Source organism: Equus caballus, chromosome 3 (assembly GCF_041296265.1).
Source record: "Equus caballus isolate H_3958 breed thoroughbred chromosome 3, TB-T2T, whole genome shotgun sequence".
In the NCBI taxonomy this organism is placed as follows: Eukaryota; Metazoa; Chordata; class Mammalia; order Perissodactyla; family Equidae; genus Equus; species Equus caballus.
In genome coordinates this window covers 36350482-36367729 of record NC_091686.1, presented here as the reverse complement: position 1 = coordinate 36367729, position 17248 = coordinate 36350482, and the positions used below count along the sequence as shown (strand labels likewise).

Genomic DNA, 17248 nt, shown 5'->3' with positions numbered 1-17248 from the left:
AGATAAGACACACCAAAGGTCCAGCGAAAGTTCCTCCAAATTGGAAATGTGGCCTCAATGCCCAGACGCTTCCCATGGAGCCTCAGGTGGCTTGAGAGCCAGCAGACACACTTAAGTGGAGTCACTCTGAGTTGCCTTGACTGGCAGGAAGGAGAGATCTTGGCACAGGTAGGTACTCTGGGTCAGGAAGGGCAGCGAGAGCAGCTCTGAGTGGAAAGAGCATGGGCTGTAGCCATGCTGTCCTGTGGCCCCGATGCCTGTGCTAAGAGAGTTGGGGGCCCTGGCCCACCAGGTCCACGTCCTCAGAAAAGCAGGTGACTCCTCGTCACTGCTAATTCCTTCCTCCTGCCGGCGGGGGCGGGGTGGGTGAGGGGCAGCGCCTCAGCCCCCTCGTCCTACTGTCGAGAACCAGGGGCCTGCGTTAACCTAACACAGCTTTCTCTATTATGTTTGTGGAGAACAGCCTTCCTTAAAAACAGAATAAACAGGCATTCTCACTCAGGGAGCTTCTTTAAAGAAATAAAAAGCTGGAAGAGGGTCAGTGAGGGGCCAGCTCTCAGCGCATCCACGCACCATCCATCTCCACGAGCATCTGGTTCAGCGTGTTCTCCTGCTCACTCTGGCCTCCAAGGTGCCCGCGGCCACGCTTCCTGCCAATAGCATCAATCTCATCAATGAATAAGATACAAGGCGCATTTTTTCGGGCCATTGCAAACATGTCATGGACCTGCAACGGGAACCCACAGTCTATTTCGTTACAGGCACCAAGACGGGAACGAGAGTTCATCAACCCAAGTTCTCCCCTCCAGAACCTGCTCTGTTCTGCCACCTGAGTCTCCCTCACACACCTGTGGCAGGCTCTGTGCCTGTCGCCAGGGCCCCACACAAAGCATGGGCTGTCCTACTCAAGAGCAAGCAACATCCACCTACCCTCGCTGGCCCGACGCCGACAAACAGCTCCAGGAACTCTGACCCATTCACAGTGATGAAAGGCACGCTGGCCTCCCTGGCAGTTGCTTTGGCAAGAAGTGTTTTGCCCGTCCCAGCAGGACCAGTGAGCACGGCTCCCTGAAACAGAAAGGCGGCAGATGGTTCTTAAAGGGTTCTTAAAGACAGCACCCAGAGGAAAGAGGCCTGTTTCCACTGAAACAGGCAACTTCTAGGACTAAGGAGAACCTCATCAGACGATGCACCACTCATGGAGACCAGGGTTTGTTTTCCTGTTAATATTTTCTGCCTATAAAATTAATGCATATTCACTATAAAAAGCTCAAGTATTATAGACATTAATACAGAAAACGAAAGCCCTCATACCCCCAACCAGCTGAGCAGGTGAGTTACTCAGAAAAAGGCCCCAAGGGTAGGACTTGCTGGATCAAAGGGTCTGAATGTTTAGTTTAACATCTACTGTCAAACTGCTCTCCAAAGTAGTGACCCCGATTCATACCCCGCCAGGAAGAACAGGAGCCCACTCCCCAGATCTCAGGCCACAGAGAAGCCTGTCCAGCTTCACAAACTAGCTGGCCTGCCTTTGGCTATGAAGGCGCACTGTGTGGTCACCGGCACCTGTGGTGGCCTGTCTGTGACTTGCCTTTTTCTATGCTGACCTAAGGCTTAAAAATCACCAATTCACGCCCGTCTACCATGCTTTGGTGTCCGTTGGATGGATCATTATCGTGCCTGAACACTGAAGAGATTCAAGCGGGGCTCGTACGGCTCCCTTTCTAGTCAAGGGTGTGGGTTGGTGTCTCAAAGGAGACCATGAGGGTTGTTTTCTTATTTAACAACAAAAACAAAATGCTCACATAAAGTTGGGGAGTGAGCCATAAACCTCAAACCCACAACAAGGCGTTGGGATCCCACATCCCCTCAAGCATGGAGGTGGGGTTCACAGACGCATCACAGGCCACCATGTGTATGGTCTCAAGCTCCATCCCCGCCAGTCACACAGACGGCCGATTCTTCGAGACAGGGAGGCAGTGGAACCCAGGGTACACGTGCCCACAGTCATGGCAGGTCATTTTAGGAGCTGTCATCCTACCCACCCAGAAGGAGCTGGAGAGCCATGTGGGCCCCGACATCCTCACACCACAGACTGACAGAGCCCCCTCCCTCCAGCCCAGGCCTGGCTGGTGGGCAGTACTCCAGGTGAGAAGACTTTCCTGGGTACTTGACTGTTCCGCCCCCTCTGTTTATCAGAGGCATTTTCCCAGGAAATGTAAGCCCCTGAAAGAAAACCTGAAAAGCAAACAGCAGCATCCACTGCGATACCCAACCGCTGAGCCAAAGTGAGTGAGAGCCGGACTTGCTGCTGCAAAGCTCCAACAGGGGCGAGGGGCAGCCATCAGCACGCTGTCCCACCCACCAGACTGTAGGAGTACCACCTCCCGCCCTCTCCTCCCCAGGCTCACGATTCTGGGTTGTTGCTCAGGACAAACTGTCCAGTGGCACCTACTCTGCAGGGAGGAGCTGGGAGCAGCATGGGGCTACTGCGAGGGTCTGTGTGGAGAGCACCATCTGCACAGGGGCTCTTGGCCTGGTGCAGAGGCTGGGGATGACCTGAAGGGTCTGTGAGTCAATTTTGTGTGAGATGCAAAACTTTCTGGGAAAACAATTTATGGCTTCTGTCAGGCCCTCAAAAGGTCCGCGACACAAAAGACACCAGCAGACAGACCCAGCGGCCAGAATCCCTACGGCTCCAGGTCCCCTGTACCCATGCCCACACTGCCCACCTGTCCCACCTGCGGGGTCATGGGTCACGGAGTAAAACACTTGTTTCTCCAAAAACTAAGTCAAAGGATTTGGATAATAAAGCAATAAAGGCAAACTGCTAAAAAAAAAAAAAATGCTGCTGAACTGAGTATGTGAGAAAATACTAAAAGAGTAAAAGTCATAAAAGTATAGGAGATTCTGCACTGATTGCTTCTAAATTCTCACTTCAATTTAGAGAAATAAAATTATAGACAACACGTGGTTATACAGGACATTTAACAAAGAATTTTGATCACTGGAACCAAACACAAAGGAAGAGCTGGCCTATGAAGGAGAGACCATTAAAGGACACACATTTTAAGCTAAAAATTTTAAGCTAAAAATAAACACACTTCAGATGGACATATATTGTTCCTATGACTGCACAGTTTCACAGTTAAAAAAATAACGCACACTGGGGCTGGCCCCGTGGCCGAGTGGTTAAGTCTGTGCGCTCCGCTGCAGGCGGCCCAGTGTTTCGTTGGTTCGAATCCTGGGCATGGACATGGCACTGCTCATCAAACCACGCTGAGGCAGCGTCCCACATGCTACAACTAGAAGGACCCACAACGAAGAATATACAACTATGTACTGGGGGACTTTGGGGAGAAAAAGGAAAAAATAAAATCTTTAAAAAAAAAAAAAAAAAAATAACGCACAGTGTTCCAAGTCAGTGAGATAGGAGGATTTTCACTGTTCTACTCTGCAAATGCTATTTCCACTTTCTACTACGATTAATAAAATACAGAGTCACTGCAAAAGCAAAGCTGTCAACAGCTGTCGACACTGAGCCACAGTGATGCCGGCTTTGGGTGGAGCTCAGCATTATCACATTTTCTGAAATCAATACCTTTGGAATTTTGGCTCCTAAGTCCTGATACTGCTTGGGGTTCTTCAGGAAATTCACAAACTCCATAATCTCCAGTTTGGCTTCTTCACAACCAGCTACATCTGCAAATCGCACGTCGACGTTCTTCTTTAGGATCTTGGCCGTCGTCTCCCCAACACTGAAGAGGCCCCCTGCACGCCTGTCACGCCCAGCCCCCATCGGGCCCCTCCTCGCAGCATACAGGAGGATGCCCACCAGGAGGAGGGTGGGCACCAGGCTTCGCAAGAAAGAGCTGGAAAATCCAAGAAAACCCTTCGTCACGTTCCCTCAGGAGACACCAGAAATATTACCTTCAGACCATGAAGAGTAGAATGCTCTGAAACTTTGTTTTGCTACACAAAAGGGAGTAGCTTCTTTTCAAAATGTGTCCAAGTCTGTACACAGCATCCAGCCTTCCCCCAACTCTGAAGGCTCTCATCCCAGCACGTCTGTCTGCTGACGTAACCTGTGGGTGCCAGGAGCCCTGCCCTCAGGAAGTGCCTCCAGCAGACCCAGCATGGCCTCCTCAGAGCTGGGCCCTACTGGCCCATCATGCCAATTTTTAAGGCTGCCTAGCTAAATATTTCCCTGATCGATTCTCTCTTAAAAAAAAAGAGAGCTGGCAGCTCTTACTGCCCATGGGTCCTGTCCCCATGCTACTCCATGCTATTCTCTGAATAACGGAGCACTACCGCCAGGAAAAAAAAAGAGAGAGAGAGCTAACAGATTTATTGTTTGTTACAAACACTAAATATTAGTGGATGCCAGTAACAGGCTTGAAGGAAGCACATTCCAAAACAGATTAAAGGCTGATTTGTTCTGTGTTCAGAACCAGAGGCCCGGACTGGAGGCCCGCTGCTCACCCATCGCTCTCAGTGGTGTAGATCACTGCCGTCTGGTTGTGGGGCTCAACGCCCAGCTCCCACTGAGCCATCGTCAGATTCCGCTCAAAGATGTCCACACTGCCGATGTTAAACCACACGAACGTCTGCAGAGACGGAGGCCCAAGAGCAGCTTCAGGCTGCCCCTCCCCACGGCCGCCGCCTCACTCCCCAGCCCCTCGCCCAGCAAGGCCCGAGTCTAGCTCTGAAGGGAATGCTGCTAAGAGCCCCACTAAACCACGGGCTGTAGGTTCTGGATGAAAGTATAAAATGCTGCAGCAACTCTAATGCCTGCCTCTGCCCCTTCTTTTTTCTTTTCATTCTTCTTCCAAATCTTGGCTAGTGGTTCTGACATGTTACTTGGCAAAACTAAATCACAGTTATAGTCTTATAAGGGCCTCCTGTTCTGGCTGGAAGACTGTTACTGACATGTGTCAATAAGACAAACACCCAATTAACACAGGTTGCTGTTGGATAGGGAAACAAGGGGAGGCATTTCTCTGCAAAAACAGAAGACTATACTCTATGTAAAAAAAGCCTATGTCTGGAGCACTCTGCCCTGAACCCAGCACTCACCTCGGACGAGGTCCCAGGGGCAGGAATAACACGCACAAACTGTTTGCTCACGACTTCCAGCCGGTCCACCTAGGAAAAAGAGAAACCAATCCCAACAGCTGAGGCAGCGAGCAGCACAGCCAACAGCAAATTCTGGGCCTCCGTCCTCAGACGCGTCCCACACCCAGACCGACTACCCGAGACACAGCTTATGCTCTGCGGAACACATCTGCTTTGTTTCCCTACTAACACAGGGTATGAATTTATTCCCATTTTAATAAACAGGTACCAATTCAAGAATAGGAATTAAAATTTGGTACATCTGAGCACCAAGATTCCAGACTAGCTTAAAAATCCAAAGGAATAAGAATGAAAGACTTATACTGACAATAGAGTGAAGTCTGAAATCCAGAGCTGATTCAGGAACATTCTGTCCACTCAGCTGCAGGTACCACAAGAAAATGATGCCAGCGAGAAGGAAAATGTACCCCAAAGCCCAGGAGCCGGTGTCGCCTCTAAACCCAGCCATCCGAAAGCTAATGTGCCCCTCTGGGAAGCACTTCAAAGACAGGACTGAGGGGTGGGCCCCGTTTCGCTGGTTATAATGGGAATTTCATTGCTTGTTGCTCTAAACAGCATCTTAAATCACAACAACATAGCTCCTTTTGGAAACTAAATGTGGACTTAGGGTTGTGAGGAGGACGTGTTCCTAAGTGGGTACCTTACAATCACAACAGTATGGTCTTTACCCAACAAACTTCTGAATACCCCTGTGACACAGCTGTATACACATGGTATTAAAAGTACTCAGAGCGACCAAAGGTTCCAGCTTCCCTTTGGCAACATGCAGAGTCCCCAGAGAACAAGACCCCAACAGCCGTCACATCGATGACACAAGAGCATGGTCATCCTCGCTGCCCCTTATCATGCTGCAATCTTTTACTTTCTGGATCACTGCCCAGCAGACCTGTCATGCTTTCTCCAACACAGTGCACTATCGCCTGAGTGCGTGACTGGACATGGGGAGGTCAGAGAGGCAGGGGACGAGACAGTGAGCACCTATGCATTCGCAGGCCAGGAGGGCCACAATGAAAGCCCAATCTTGGTCATCAGAGGATGGTGACTTCCTTCTTTATATTTTTATTTATTTCTCAAGTATTTCTTACAATAAGCATGTGGTCTGTTTATAATCAAGAAAGACAACAAAGCTGTTTTAAAAGCAAGATCGCTACTGAAGTTTTAGGGTATTGTAGTTTTTCATTCCCAAATAAGCCCTTCACAAAACAACATCTGTTCCAAGCCACAGACTTGGAAATGCATCGGGGCTCCAGGGTGGTGGTGCATGAGTTAACTTACTTCCGTGATAGCCTAAGATATTATTAGGGGATCTCCTTAGAAGAATCAGGAGGGGCTGGGAGAGGACACAGCACTCGTGTTCACACGCTAGGCTTTTCCAGTTTACACGGAAGTTCCTCTAAGTGAGCAGGAGTGGGTTCCTGGACTGCCTGAGCCAGAAGAGAGGCTCCCACTACGCACCATAGGAGCGGAGCACACGGCTATGTCAGCAGGCTGGGGAGGGATTACCTCGCCCTTCCAGGCTGTGGTTCAGAATGAGTGTGTCACTATCAGCATGTCAGACCTCTAGGAAACTCTGGAATCTGTCCAGAGTGCATAGACAGGAGAACACCTGTCTCCCTCCTCACAGCCACACCTACAGGGGTCATCTGTCTCCCTCCTCACACACCTGCAGGAAGACATCTGTCTCCCTCCTCACAGCCGCACCTGCAGGGGGACATCTGTCTCCTTCCTCACAGCCGCACCTGCAGGAAGATATCTGTCTCCTTCCTCACAGCCGCACCTGCAGGAAGACATCTGTCTCCCTCCTCACAGCCGCACCTGTAGGAAGACATGTCTCCCTCCTCACACACCTGCAGGGGGACAGCTGTCTCCCTCCTCACAGCTGCACCTGCAGGGGGACATGTCTCCCTCCTCACACACCTACAGGGGGATATCTGTCTGCCTCCTCACAGCCGCACCTTCAGGAGGATATCTGTCTCATTCCTCACAGCTTCACCTGCAGGTGGACATCTGTCTGCCTCCTCACAGCCACACCTGGAGATGGTAGGTCCTGGGCAGAGGGGGGCTGCAATAGCTCTTCCCTCACGCTGCAGGAAGCGTCATCAAGGGCCTCTCTGAGGACAGATGTCGGGCAGATGACAAAGGCCTCGGCCATAGCCCTAGTGGAAACTAACAGCTTCCTAGGGACGTCATCCCAGAAGGAAGTCTAGCTCTTCACAGCGTGCCACTGAGGGCAGGAGAGGAGTAAGGCCTCTGCTCTCGCAGAAGTTTACATAAGCCTGAGCAGCACTTCACTCGACCTCAGCATCCTGAAGGATAAACCCAAGTCCTGGGAAAGTCAAGCCAGGGAGGGCTCTGCTGGCAACACAAAGCCCAGGGTTGACAGCGCTGGCCCACACTGTGCTGGGCCAGCCAGTGGGGCAGCGTGCACTAAGAGGAGAGAAGCTCTGAATCAGATACAAGATCGAAACTTAAAGATAAACAAACAGAACTAAGTCTTAGAAGCAAAAGCAAAGGAAAGATGAAGTTAGCCATGATCTCAAGGGACTTCCACCCAGCAAGAAAGTGGGCATGACAGTGCTCGGTGGGCTCGTTACTGGAAAAAGTAAAACCGTGTCTTGTCTGTACCCGAGGCTGGGACTGCTTAGGATTCCTGCTCACAGACCGTGTGCACCACCTCCTTCCAGGACAGACTGTAAATCCTCTCACCAGACCTCTCGCCAGGTAATACTGCACGAAGTGCTTCCACGTGATTTCTTTCCCAGGATCTCGAAAATACAAGTAGAAGGCAACACCTGCCCCCAAAACCACCAGACTGCGGAAATCCTTGTCGTCCCAGGGGAGCTCGCCCTGTGGAAGATCAACAGTTCAGTTACACAAGGTGGCTCCTTCACGACACAGCTGCTTCCTCCCCGTGACGTCCTGAGAGCAGCTGTCCAAACCTGCCTCCTCACACTGCCCCTGGAGGGCTGTGCGTGGTGACGCCAAGGCCAGTTCTCTCAGGAGGAAAGACTGCACAGGGCATGAGCACACACTGCAAGCCGCAGCTCACCAGACCCCCCAGAGGAGCCTCCACAAAGGGCTGCCTTCAGAGCCATCACTTCCGGGGCTGTTACCTCTTATCTGAGTCTTTTTAAAATTCAGATGGAAATCTCCACATTTTTATAAATTAAACTCATTTCTTAGAATCCTTGATTCAGCTTGCACCGAAATCAGCAGAGAGGCTGTACAAAGCCTGAGCTACAGGACCATTTCCTTGGGAAAGCAACAGGGTCTGGAGCTCAGACACGCACAAACCTTCTGCATCCGCTTCCACCAGGCAGAGTCATCCTGCTTCCCTCCTCTCTGGCCTCCATCTGCTCCAGGCCCAGCACTTTTTGGTTCACCAGTTCCTGAGAGAAAACAATCATACATAACTTTCCAACATACGATTTTCCTAACACTGGTGCTTTCTGGAGATAAACAGGGACAAGGAGAGGAGGAGCTGGAGGTGGCACTGGAGTGGGCGGCGTCCTGTTCCGAAGTGGGCAGGGAAGCAGCAGTGCTCGGCTCAGCTCAGGGCTTAGGTTAGGGTGGCGGAGGCTGCCCGGCCATAGCTTCAGATACATGTAAAATGCCTCCAGTTTCACCTTGCTGGCTCCAGACCCAAACTTTAATAGTAACTCTTTCTGGGGTAACAGTCACCTTGCCACACCACTAAGTGGGGAACAGAAAGGAAGGAAGAAAGTGACAAGAGACTGGGACAGGTGGACCCTCTGTGGAGGTCCTCTGCTCAGGAAAGCCAGAACTCAGACCTCCGGCTCTCAGGCACGGTCCCCTCTCCTCAGAACACTGTGACCCAGACACTAGACGGCGGAACCTAGCCCTGCAAGCCTCTTCCTGCAACACACGTACATGACGCACGGAACAGTTCCAATCACACAAGTCCAAGGCCATAAGCATCCCTGAAGCCCCGCCCTTCTGTTAGGTGCAAAGAACGTGTCGAGGGCGATGGGTCTGACTCAGGACGTGCCCATCTGTGGTCTAATGCCCCATTTCCTCTACATACAGTCTATGGGTCAGGGGGCTTGAACGGTCCTAGAAAGCTGGGCACATCCAAGGAGAAAAACCGTCCTTTCCCTTGTAACTAAACCAATTACACTTGCGATTAAAATTATCAAAAGGTACTTTAGCACACACAAAAACGACAAGGGGAAAAACGTGAAACGAAAGCAAATAACTGCTATCACAGTATCTGCCAGGAAGTTAGCTTTGACCTCTGTAATGTTTAATTTATAATAAGAAACACATTTGATCTTCCTAGCAGAAGCTCCTAAAACCCTTAGAATTTCCTAGGTGATAAAGATGTCTTTTGTTATTCATAACGAGCCCCTCCAAGGTACCCCAGTCTGTGTTAATGAGGTGACTTTGGAAAGCCCCTAAGGAGTGGGGCTGGCTGCCAGGAGAACCAGCCAGTGATTTGAGGGTTGGAACTTTCAGCCCCACCTTCCCACCTCTGGGGATGGGGCTGGAGGTTGAATCAGTCACCAGTGGGCAATGATTTAATCACTCATGGGAACAGCAATGAAGCCTCCATAAAAACACAAAAGGACAGGGTCTGGAGAACTTCTGGGCTGCTAGACAAGAACAGATCCACATACTAGAGAGTGGCCTGCCCCAAACTCCAAGGGGACAGAAGCTCCAGTACCAGGGACCCTTCTGGACCTCGCCCTGTGTATCTCTTCATCTGGCTGTTCATTCCCATCCTTTAATATCGTTTGTAATAACCCCATAATCTAGTAAGTCAACTGCTTTCTGGAGTTCTGTGAGCCACTCCAGTAAATTAACAGAAGCAGAGGAGGGGGTTGCAGGAATCTCTGATTTACAGCAGCTGGTCAGAAGCACAGCTGATGATGGGACTAGTGACTGATGTCTCAAGGGTGGGTGGGGGCACTCCTGCAGGACTGAGCCCGTAACCTGTGGGATCTGATGCTGCCTCCCAGCAGACAGTGTTAGGTCGAGTTGAGCTGTAGGACACCCAGCTAGTGTCGCAGAACTGCTTGTGGGGGGAAACCTCCACACACACAGTTGTGACCAGAGTGAAGTACTAAGAGTAGAGGAGACACACAGGAATGAGTTTTTCATAAGAACCTGGGAAACTAACCCAAAACTTATAAAAAAATTCCCAAGTAAGGAAAAGGTAGTGAAATAGTGGCTTTTGAGAAAGCAATCACCTCCTCAGGCAGGCAATCTGTCCACGGCCACGTCTCTTCACAGCCAGTCGATGACAGAAAACGTAAGCGCCTGAGCAAGAAGCACGACACTCATAAAGGTTCCAGAACGAGCCATGGTGCAGCCCCTCGCACACACATCGCCACTGAAACAACCCAAAACTAAGCCTGGAAGCCCCAAGGCCTAGGGGACCCCGGGAATGGCCAAACATATTATGGGATATAGTAAAAATTTGCATGAATTTTAAGGACAAAAACGAGTCTTCAAATAAATGCTATATTTGTAGCAAAGCATGTTAACAGACCTCCCAACATGCTTTTATGGGCCTCTTCTTATTCCCGGCTCTTGGGTACCTGAGCAGGAAATGTTTCACAGGAGAAACCCATCTGATAAATACTGACTTCACCAATCCACATCACCAAGCTGTGATGGGATTTAAAAGATGGACATGCCGAGGCTTAGGACGCGAATGAGCTGCAGAGGCCCCGACAAAAAGACAAAAGGTGGAGGAACTTGGCATGACAGCAACATCCATGAGCAAGCAGAGGGAAGAGCATGCCACACCACACGCGGACAGGCCCGCCTGCCTGTCACCTCCCAAGGAGAGTAACTCAAAGATTAGTAACACTTTATAAATACTCACAGGTGAAACTGCTGACAGTCTGATTTGTCAAACTGGCCCTTTTACTTCTCTTTGGAGTTGTTTTTTCTAAGTCTGTGTTTCTTCCACTCCTTTTAAAGAACTTCTCAAACCCTTAGGGACAAAACGATGAGGTTCTAGCACTTTAAAAGCACGCATCACACTCAGATAAGCAGCCATACTGTCCACCAGGACAGAGAGAGTGAGCAGTCCAGCCTTCCTTCCTGACTTCTTACTGGAAGCAATCGCCATGCTCCTCCAAGTCCTAACAATGGGAGAACAAGAAGTGTGGACAAGTGCCTTCTGCTCAAGCCTCCACACACGGGATCTCCAGGGGGTAGAGCACTGAGCAGAGGTCCACAGCCTGCTCTGAGGGGCAGATGTGTTCCAGCCAACTGCAGTCTGCATATCGTCTCTGTTCTGCTTTCCAAACATGAGACTTAGTTTGCTGGCCCTCAGATGTGCAGAAACAAGGCTTGTTTCCATGCATTCCAAAAGATTCACCTAGCAAGTTCCTTCTGACAGTTTCTCCTCATCATCTTCCCTGAGATAAAACCGTAAACACGTGAAAAAGTGCTGCAGTGACCCAGAAATGGGAAGAGCTAAGTGTGGCCAATATGGAAGTGAAAAAAGGGGGGAAGTGGGCAGCATCCTGAGTCATCACACGCCCCCTCCCCTGATTCCCCACTGTGGGGAGACACTGAGGCAGCCACACTCAGTTCCAGCAAACCTTATGCTGCTAATGATGGTAGACGACAGACAGGTACCTCCAGGTGGTTTTGAACACAGCCACTGGGAAAACAGTGTCAGTCTCACCCGCGGAGCCAGCTGCTGAAAGTGGATCCCATGAAGGAACTGAAAGGAGAGAGAGGATTAGCTGCTTCTGCAACTTGATGGGCTGAGATGCAAGCTTGCTGCCTTATTTATCTGCTTAAATGTCCCATTAAAAATACTATTCAGGGGCTGGCCCCATGGCCGAGTGGTTAAGCTCGCGTGCTCCGCTGCAGGCGGCTCAGTGTTTCGTTGGTTTGAATCCTGGGCGCGGACATGGCATTGCTTGTCAAACCACGCTGAGGCAGCGTCCCACATGCCACAACTAGAAGGACCCACAATGAAGAATATACAACTATGTACCGGGGGGCTTTGGGGAGAAATAAAATCTTAAAAAAAAAAAAAAAACGATTCAAACAGGATAAACAGAAACTAAATTCACTGCAGAAATGCATAAAGATTTTTTTTTATAGCTACAACTCTCAAAAAAACCCAACCATTTCTTCCCTGAGGCAACTTTGATCACTGAAACTATTGCAGTCTCAAAAACAAACGTGATTCTAAGATTAAAATCATGTGAAATTTAAAAACCAAAGGGTACTACGATTTATCTTTTATTAGCCAAAACTCAGTGTTTTTGTCATGCCAAGGAAAGCAAACGCTTTTCCAGAGCTGTATTTTCTTGTCTACAAGGAGGAAAATGCCAGTTTTTACCATAAGCCATTAACAATACTTAACATCAATTAAGAACAGGACTAGAGACAACCAACTTAGATTTTCCACTATTATAGGTCAAAAGCCATTATTGCAACAACGAGCACAATAAAAGCCACCACACCAGAAAACAAAACCTGCATATACTCAACAACCCAGGATTACTTGTATTTAACAAAATCCCAACCCAACCAAGGATCTGTCCCAAATATTTTATTTTATTTTTTCCCTTTTCCCCAAAGCCCCCCAGTACACAGTTGCATATTCTAGTTGTAAGTCCTTCTGGTTGTGGCATGTGGGACACCGCCTCAGCATGGCCTGATGAGCGGTGCCATGTCTGCGCCCAGGATCCGAACCGGTGAAAACCTGGGCCACTGAAACGGGGAGCGTGAACTCAACCATTCGGCCACGGGGCTGGCCCCCCAATGTTTTATGATGATGAAAATGGATCCACAGGTGATGACACCGGTGTTTCTCCAGCCGTGCCATCTTTCACAGTGAGGCAGGCTATTCCCCAAAGTAAACTCATTCCCCGAGGATTACTAACTTGCTAATTAGCCAAATTATTCAAATATGCCTCTCAAAGGCCATAGTGGACTAAAAAGTCAGGTAAGCTATGAGAAAGATATTAAAATCAGGAAAACATCCAAACAGGGAAGCTCAGAAAGGAGACGTAGCCAGTAATGGTGAGGAAGCTACCTGGCACTTCTGCACCACTAATGAGGCCTCCCTGCTGCAGCAGCTCACCCCGCACAACAGCCCAGAGCTCACCTGGAAGAAACAATGCACCCACAGAGATGCCACAGAAGTGTGTCACTGTGAGCAGAAATCTAGACAAAGGAGCACGGAAGGCGGTGGGTGCCAGGAGCTTCTGTCACCTCCTCCGATCCTCACGGCCCATTCTGAGGAAGGAGGTGCTGCCATCCCCACCGCACAGCTGGAAGAGCAGAAGTTCAGAGGGGTGCATGCCTGCAGTAAGAGAGCCAAGAGCTGGTGATGTGGGATGAGAATTCTGGTGCCCAAACCTCCCAGGGCTTCTCCAGCATCGCCCAGAGAAAAAGGAGCTGTTGGTGTGAAAGAGTTATCTGGTGACCTGCAGCCCTAGGGATACAAAGTACAACGCTAAAGCCTTCAAAACTTGATGAAACCTCCAATTCCTGGGGCCAGCTTGGTGTATAGTGGTTAAGTTTGCATGCTCTGCTTAGGTTGCCCAGGGTTCACAGGTTCAGATCCTGGGTGCAGGCAGATCTAGCACCACTCGTCAAACCATGCTGTCACGGCATCCCACATAAAATAGAGGAAGACTGGCACAGATGTTAGCTCAGGGCCAATCTTCCTCACACTCACACACACACACACACACACACACACACACACACAAAAATCCAATTCCTTTATTTCAATTGATGAGTTAATCCTTTTCTGATTTGATTAGGGGACCACATTAGGTCAGATGCAGCTCTAGAAGACACAGGTCTACCACCAGTTCTTGGTGTTTGGTTTTTAAACTGGCCTTTGCATATGCAAAGCCAAGACAAGAGCGAAGCGGGGCACACCAAGGTCTCCTTTAAACAGGCAAAGTGCACTGTCCTTTCTTCCCAGTTAAATAATGAATCAGGTGACCCTGGTCTGTGTCTCAGATTCACACAGCTGCAGGCCCACCAGGCATCTGCTACTCAATCTCTGAGCGAGAGGCCGGCCCCACGGCCAAGTGGTTAAGTTCACACGCTTCCTCAGGCCAGGGTTTCACTGGTTCGGATCCTGGGCACGGACATGGCACCACCTGTCAGGCCACGTTGAGGTGGCATCCCACATAGCACAGCCAGAAGGACCTACAACTAGAACATACAACTATGTGCTGGGGGGCTTTGGGGAGAAGGAAAAGAAAAGACTGGCAACAGATGTTAGCTCAGGTGCCAATCTAAAACAAAAAAGAAAAAGAAAAACAAACAACAACAAAAATCAATCTGCAAGCGAGCTCCCACTCACTTGCTCACTTCCTTCAGGAGCTGACTATTCCACCTACAAAGTGTGACATTCATCCTCCTCCAACCCTTCTCTTTATTTTCCACTTCCCTCATTCTGCTTCCTTCTCTTTCATACCTCACATATAACCAACTAACATGCCATAAACTTGTTTGTTATCTGGATCTCCTCCTTGCGTGGCAGGAACAGTGTGGAAAGCTCACTGAATGAAAAAATGACTGCCGGGGTCCTGCCCCGGCGGAGTCCAGGTTCCTGAGGGATGGACGGCGTCGGCGCAATGAGGGGAAAATAAAGGGGATGTGAGACTTGGGTTGGTGTTAGCAAGTCCGACTTTACTGTGCACAAGTGTCGTTTATATATTTTTCAGGATTAGTACAGAAATAGTTCTACAAATATTCTCAGAGAGATAAGGAAGTAAAAAATGAGCACAAGAATATTTATTAGCATTCCATTCTATAGAGCATAAGGTTAATGATCGTCTTCTCCACAATTAACTAGTGTTTGTTGTCTCTAAGCTAAAGGAGATAGGTACCTAGGCATCTGTTGTAATTCATGGTAAAGTTAAATCAAAGAGAGAAGGTCCAGGCCTCCGGACAGGACAGCAATCTGTCTGGTTACATCCTGGTGGAGCCATCCCTGCCTCCCTCAATCATTTACGCCATTAGTGTACATGGTTAATGGGAACAAAAGGCGAGTCCAGAGTATCTTATCCCCAGGGCTATCTGCATTCTCAGTGGGCAGTTAAACATCTTTACATTTTTGCGCCCTTTAGGGGGTGAAAGCATTCCTTTGTCTTTTAGATTGTGGAGCTAACAGTCCCTTAAGCACGCTGCCGGAGAAAGTATCATTTTGTTAGTAAAGTAAAGGGCTGAAAAGCTAGGCTAAACTATATATCTTCAAGAATAAAAAAGAAATAAGTTAGACATAACCTTGCTAGAAAGCATGCATATAATTCAGAAAATATCAGGGGTGTCGGCCGGCCATTCTTCACCGAGGGGCATCCCTGCACCTCTCGGCCCTTCTACTCATCAATTATTTATTATTTATTGCTTTTAGGAGAAAACCTCTATAACGTTTTAACAGAAAGCAGAAGGTCAAGAATAATATATAGATACTTCTTGATCATCCAATTAACCAGCAAACTTAGAAGGACGATGCATATATATATTTAGACAAAGAACTGGAGGGAGAAGGAAACATTAACCAGATAGAGGCCATAAACCTAATTCGACATCTTATCTGGACAGGATTCCTTTCTGCTTGTCTCAAATGGGACTGTGTGCTCCTCCGTTAATTAACCGAAAAATATCTTGAAAGTTACCTGCAGGTGGTCACATTCTCTTACTATATTTAATTTTCCCGGGAGGTAGTGCCTCCCAAGCAGCCACCCAAAGGAGTGAAAACTGGAGGTTAAGAAAGGAAAAGGAATGAAGGGCAATTAGAAGCAGCACAGGTTTCAGAACTGTGTGAGGGGCTGGCCGGTTATTCTTCACCAAGGGGCGACCCTGCACCCCTCAGCGTTAATCGGCTGGACCCTGTCAAACAGCCGATCAAATGATGTAGCCACGGCTCCCAGCAAATGACTGCATGGAAGCCTCCAGAACATAAGCTTCCCTTGGTGGGTGCTCACTGTTAGGGTAGATCTTTCAACTATGAAGTAGGTTGCCACTGCCTCTCTGGCCTTTGCATGCCCCACTCAGCCTACGAATCAGCAAGTCCTCAAGGGAGAGCAGCCCACGGGGCAGAACCCCCGCCTGTCCTGTTCACCATCATGTCCCCTGGCCGGCAGTTTGTCAACAGGCGAATGACTCAGTCTGGAAAGGAACTTCCTCCCTTCATCACTAAAACCACCGAGGTCCATGCAGGTCCAGCGGCTCACAGGACACCTGTGCTGTACCGTCAATTACTCACTTCCACCACACATTAACAAGCAGAACAGTCCCCTGCCATGCTGAGATGCCATGTGGCTACAGGTGAAAGGCTCTGCTTTCACTGATATTGCTAGAAACAACTTAAATCTGACATGCACCGTCTCCAAAATGAAGAGATGTGAAAGGGGAAAGTTCATTCCTGAAGACAAGACAGAAAATAAACCCAAAGAATCCTTCTTCCTCTTTCACTTCTATCTGAAAAGTAAGACACCTTTCTTGGAGCAAAATCCAAAAACTCCACATCAATGCATTAGGAAAAAAAAAAGTCAACGTGATCACTGCCCCCTGGGATGTATCAATACAAAAATACAGCCATTGTTCCAAAATATGGAATAATATTCATAGCGCCTAACCCAGAGAATAGCATATAACACAGAGGTATTTAAAAATTAAGGCAGTAGGAGACCGGCCCGGTGGCACGACGGTTAAGTGCTCACGTTCCACTTCTAGGCGGCCCGGGGTTTGCCGGTTCGGATCCCGGGTGTGGACGTGGCACCACTCGTCAAGCCACGCTGTGGCAGGCGTCCCACATACAGAGTAGAGGAAGATGGGCACAGATATTAGCTCAGGGCCGGTCCTCCTCAGTAAAAAGAGGAGAACTGGCAGTAGTTAGCTCAGGGCTAATCTTCCTCAAACAAAAATAAACAAATAAATAAACTAAAATAAAATCATGAAAAATGGAGGCAGTAGGGCGGGAGGGACCTGAACTGCAAGGTGAGAGCAGCTGCTGACCAGCTTTGGTCTTATATTTCCCTTCTATAAAAGAGGCTCACAGCAGAGCCTACCTGCAGGACTGGTACAAGACTTTAATGAAACAATCCGGGTACAGTCCTCAGCACGGAAGCCCTCAAGCAGTATTAGC

The 17248-nt window shown here is 49.0% G+C and overlaps 1 protein-coding gene across 43 annotated transcripts in view; it reads right to left on the bottom strand.

Annotated features, from left to right (window-relative positions):
- Positions 1–17248, bottom strand: part of LOC100052875 (mitochondrial inner membrane m-AAA protease component AFG3L1) — a 28883-nt gene that overhangs the window by 10894 nt on the left and 741 nt on the right. For 4 of the 43 annotated variants that reach the window (XM_070263282.1, XM_070263251.1, XM_070263248.1 and 1 more), the window contains exons 2-8: positions 8431–8525; positions 7843–7983; positions 5077–5145; positions 4483–4607; positions 3602–3872; positions 931–1068; positions 574–727 (exon numbers count right to left, since the gene is read on the bottom strand). In XM_070263282.1, coding sequence (XP_070119383.1) covers positions 574–727; positions 931–1068; positions 3602–3872; positions 4483–4607; positions 5077–5145; positions 7843–7983; positions 8431–8525 — 993 coding nt within the window. Of the gene's footprint in view, positions 1–573; positions 728–930; positions 1069–3601; positions 3873–4482; positions 4608–5076; positions 5146–6837; positions 6952–7053; positions 7248–7761; positions 7984–8430; positions 8526–10346; positions 10417–10987; positions 11840–13240; positions 13439–17248 lie in introns of those variants that run through there. The other 39 variants (XM_070263273.1, XM_070263274.1, XM_070263290.1 and 36 more) reach the window with 28 other exon arrangements.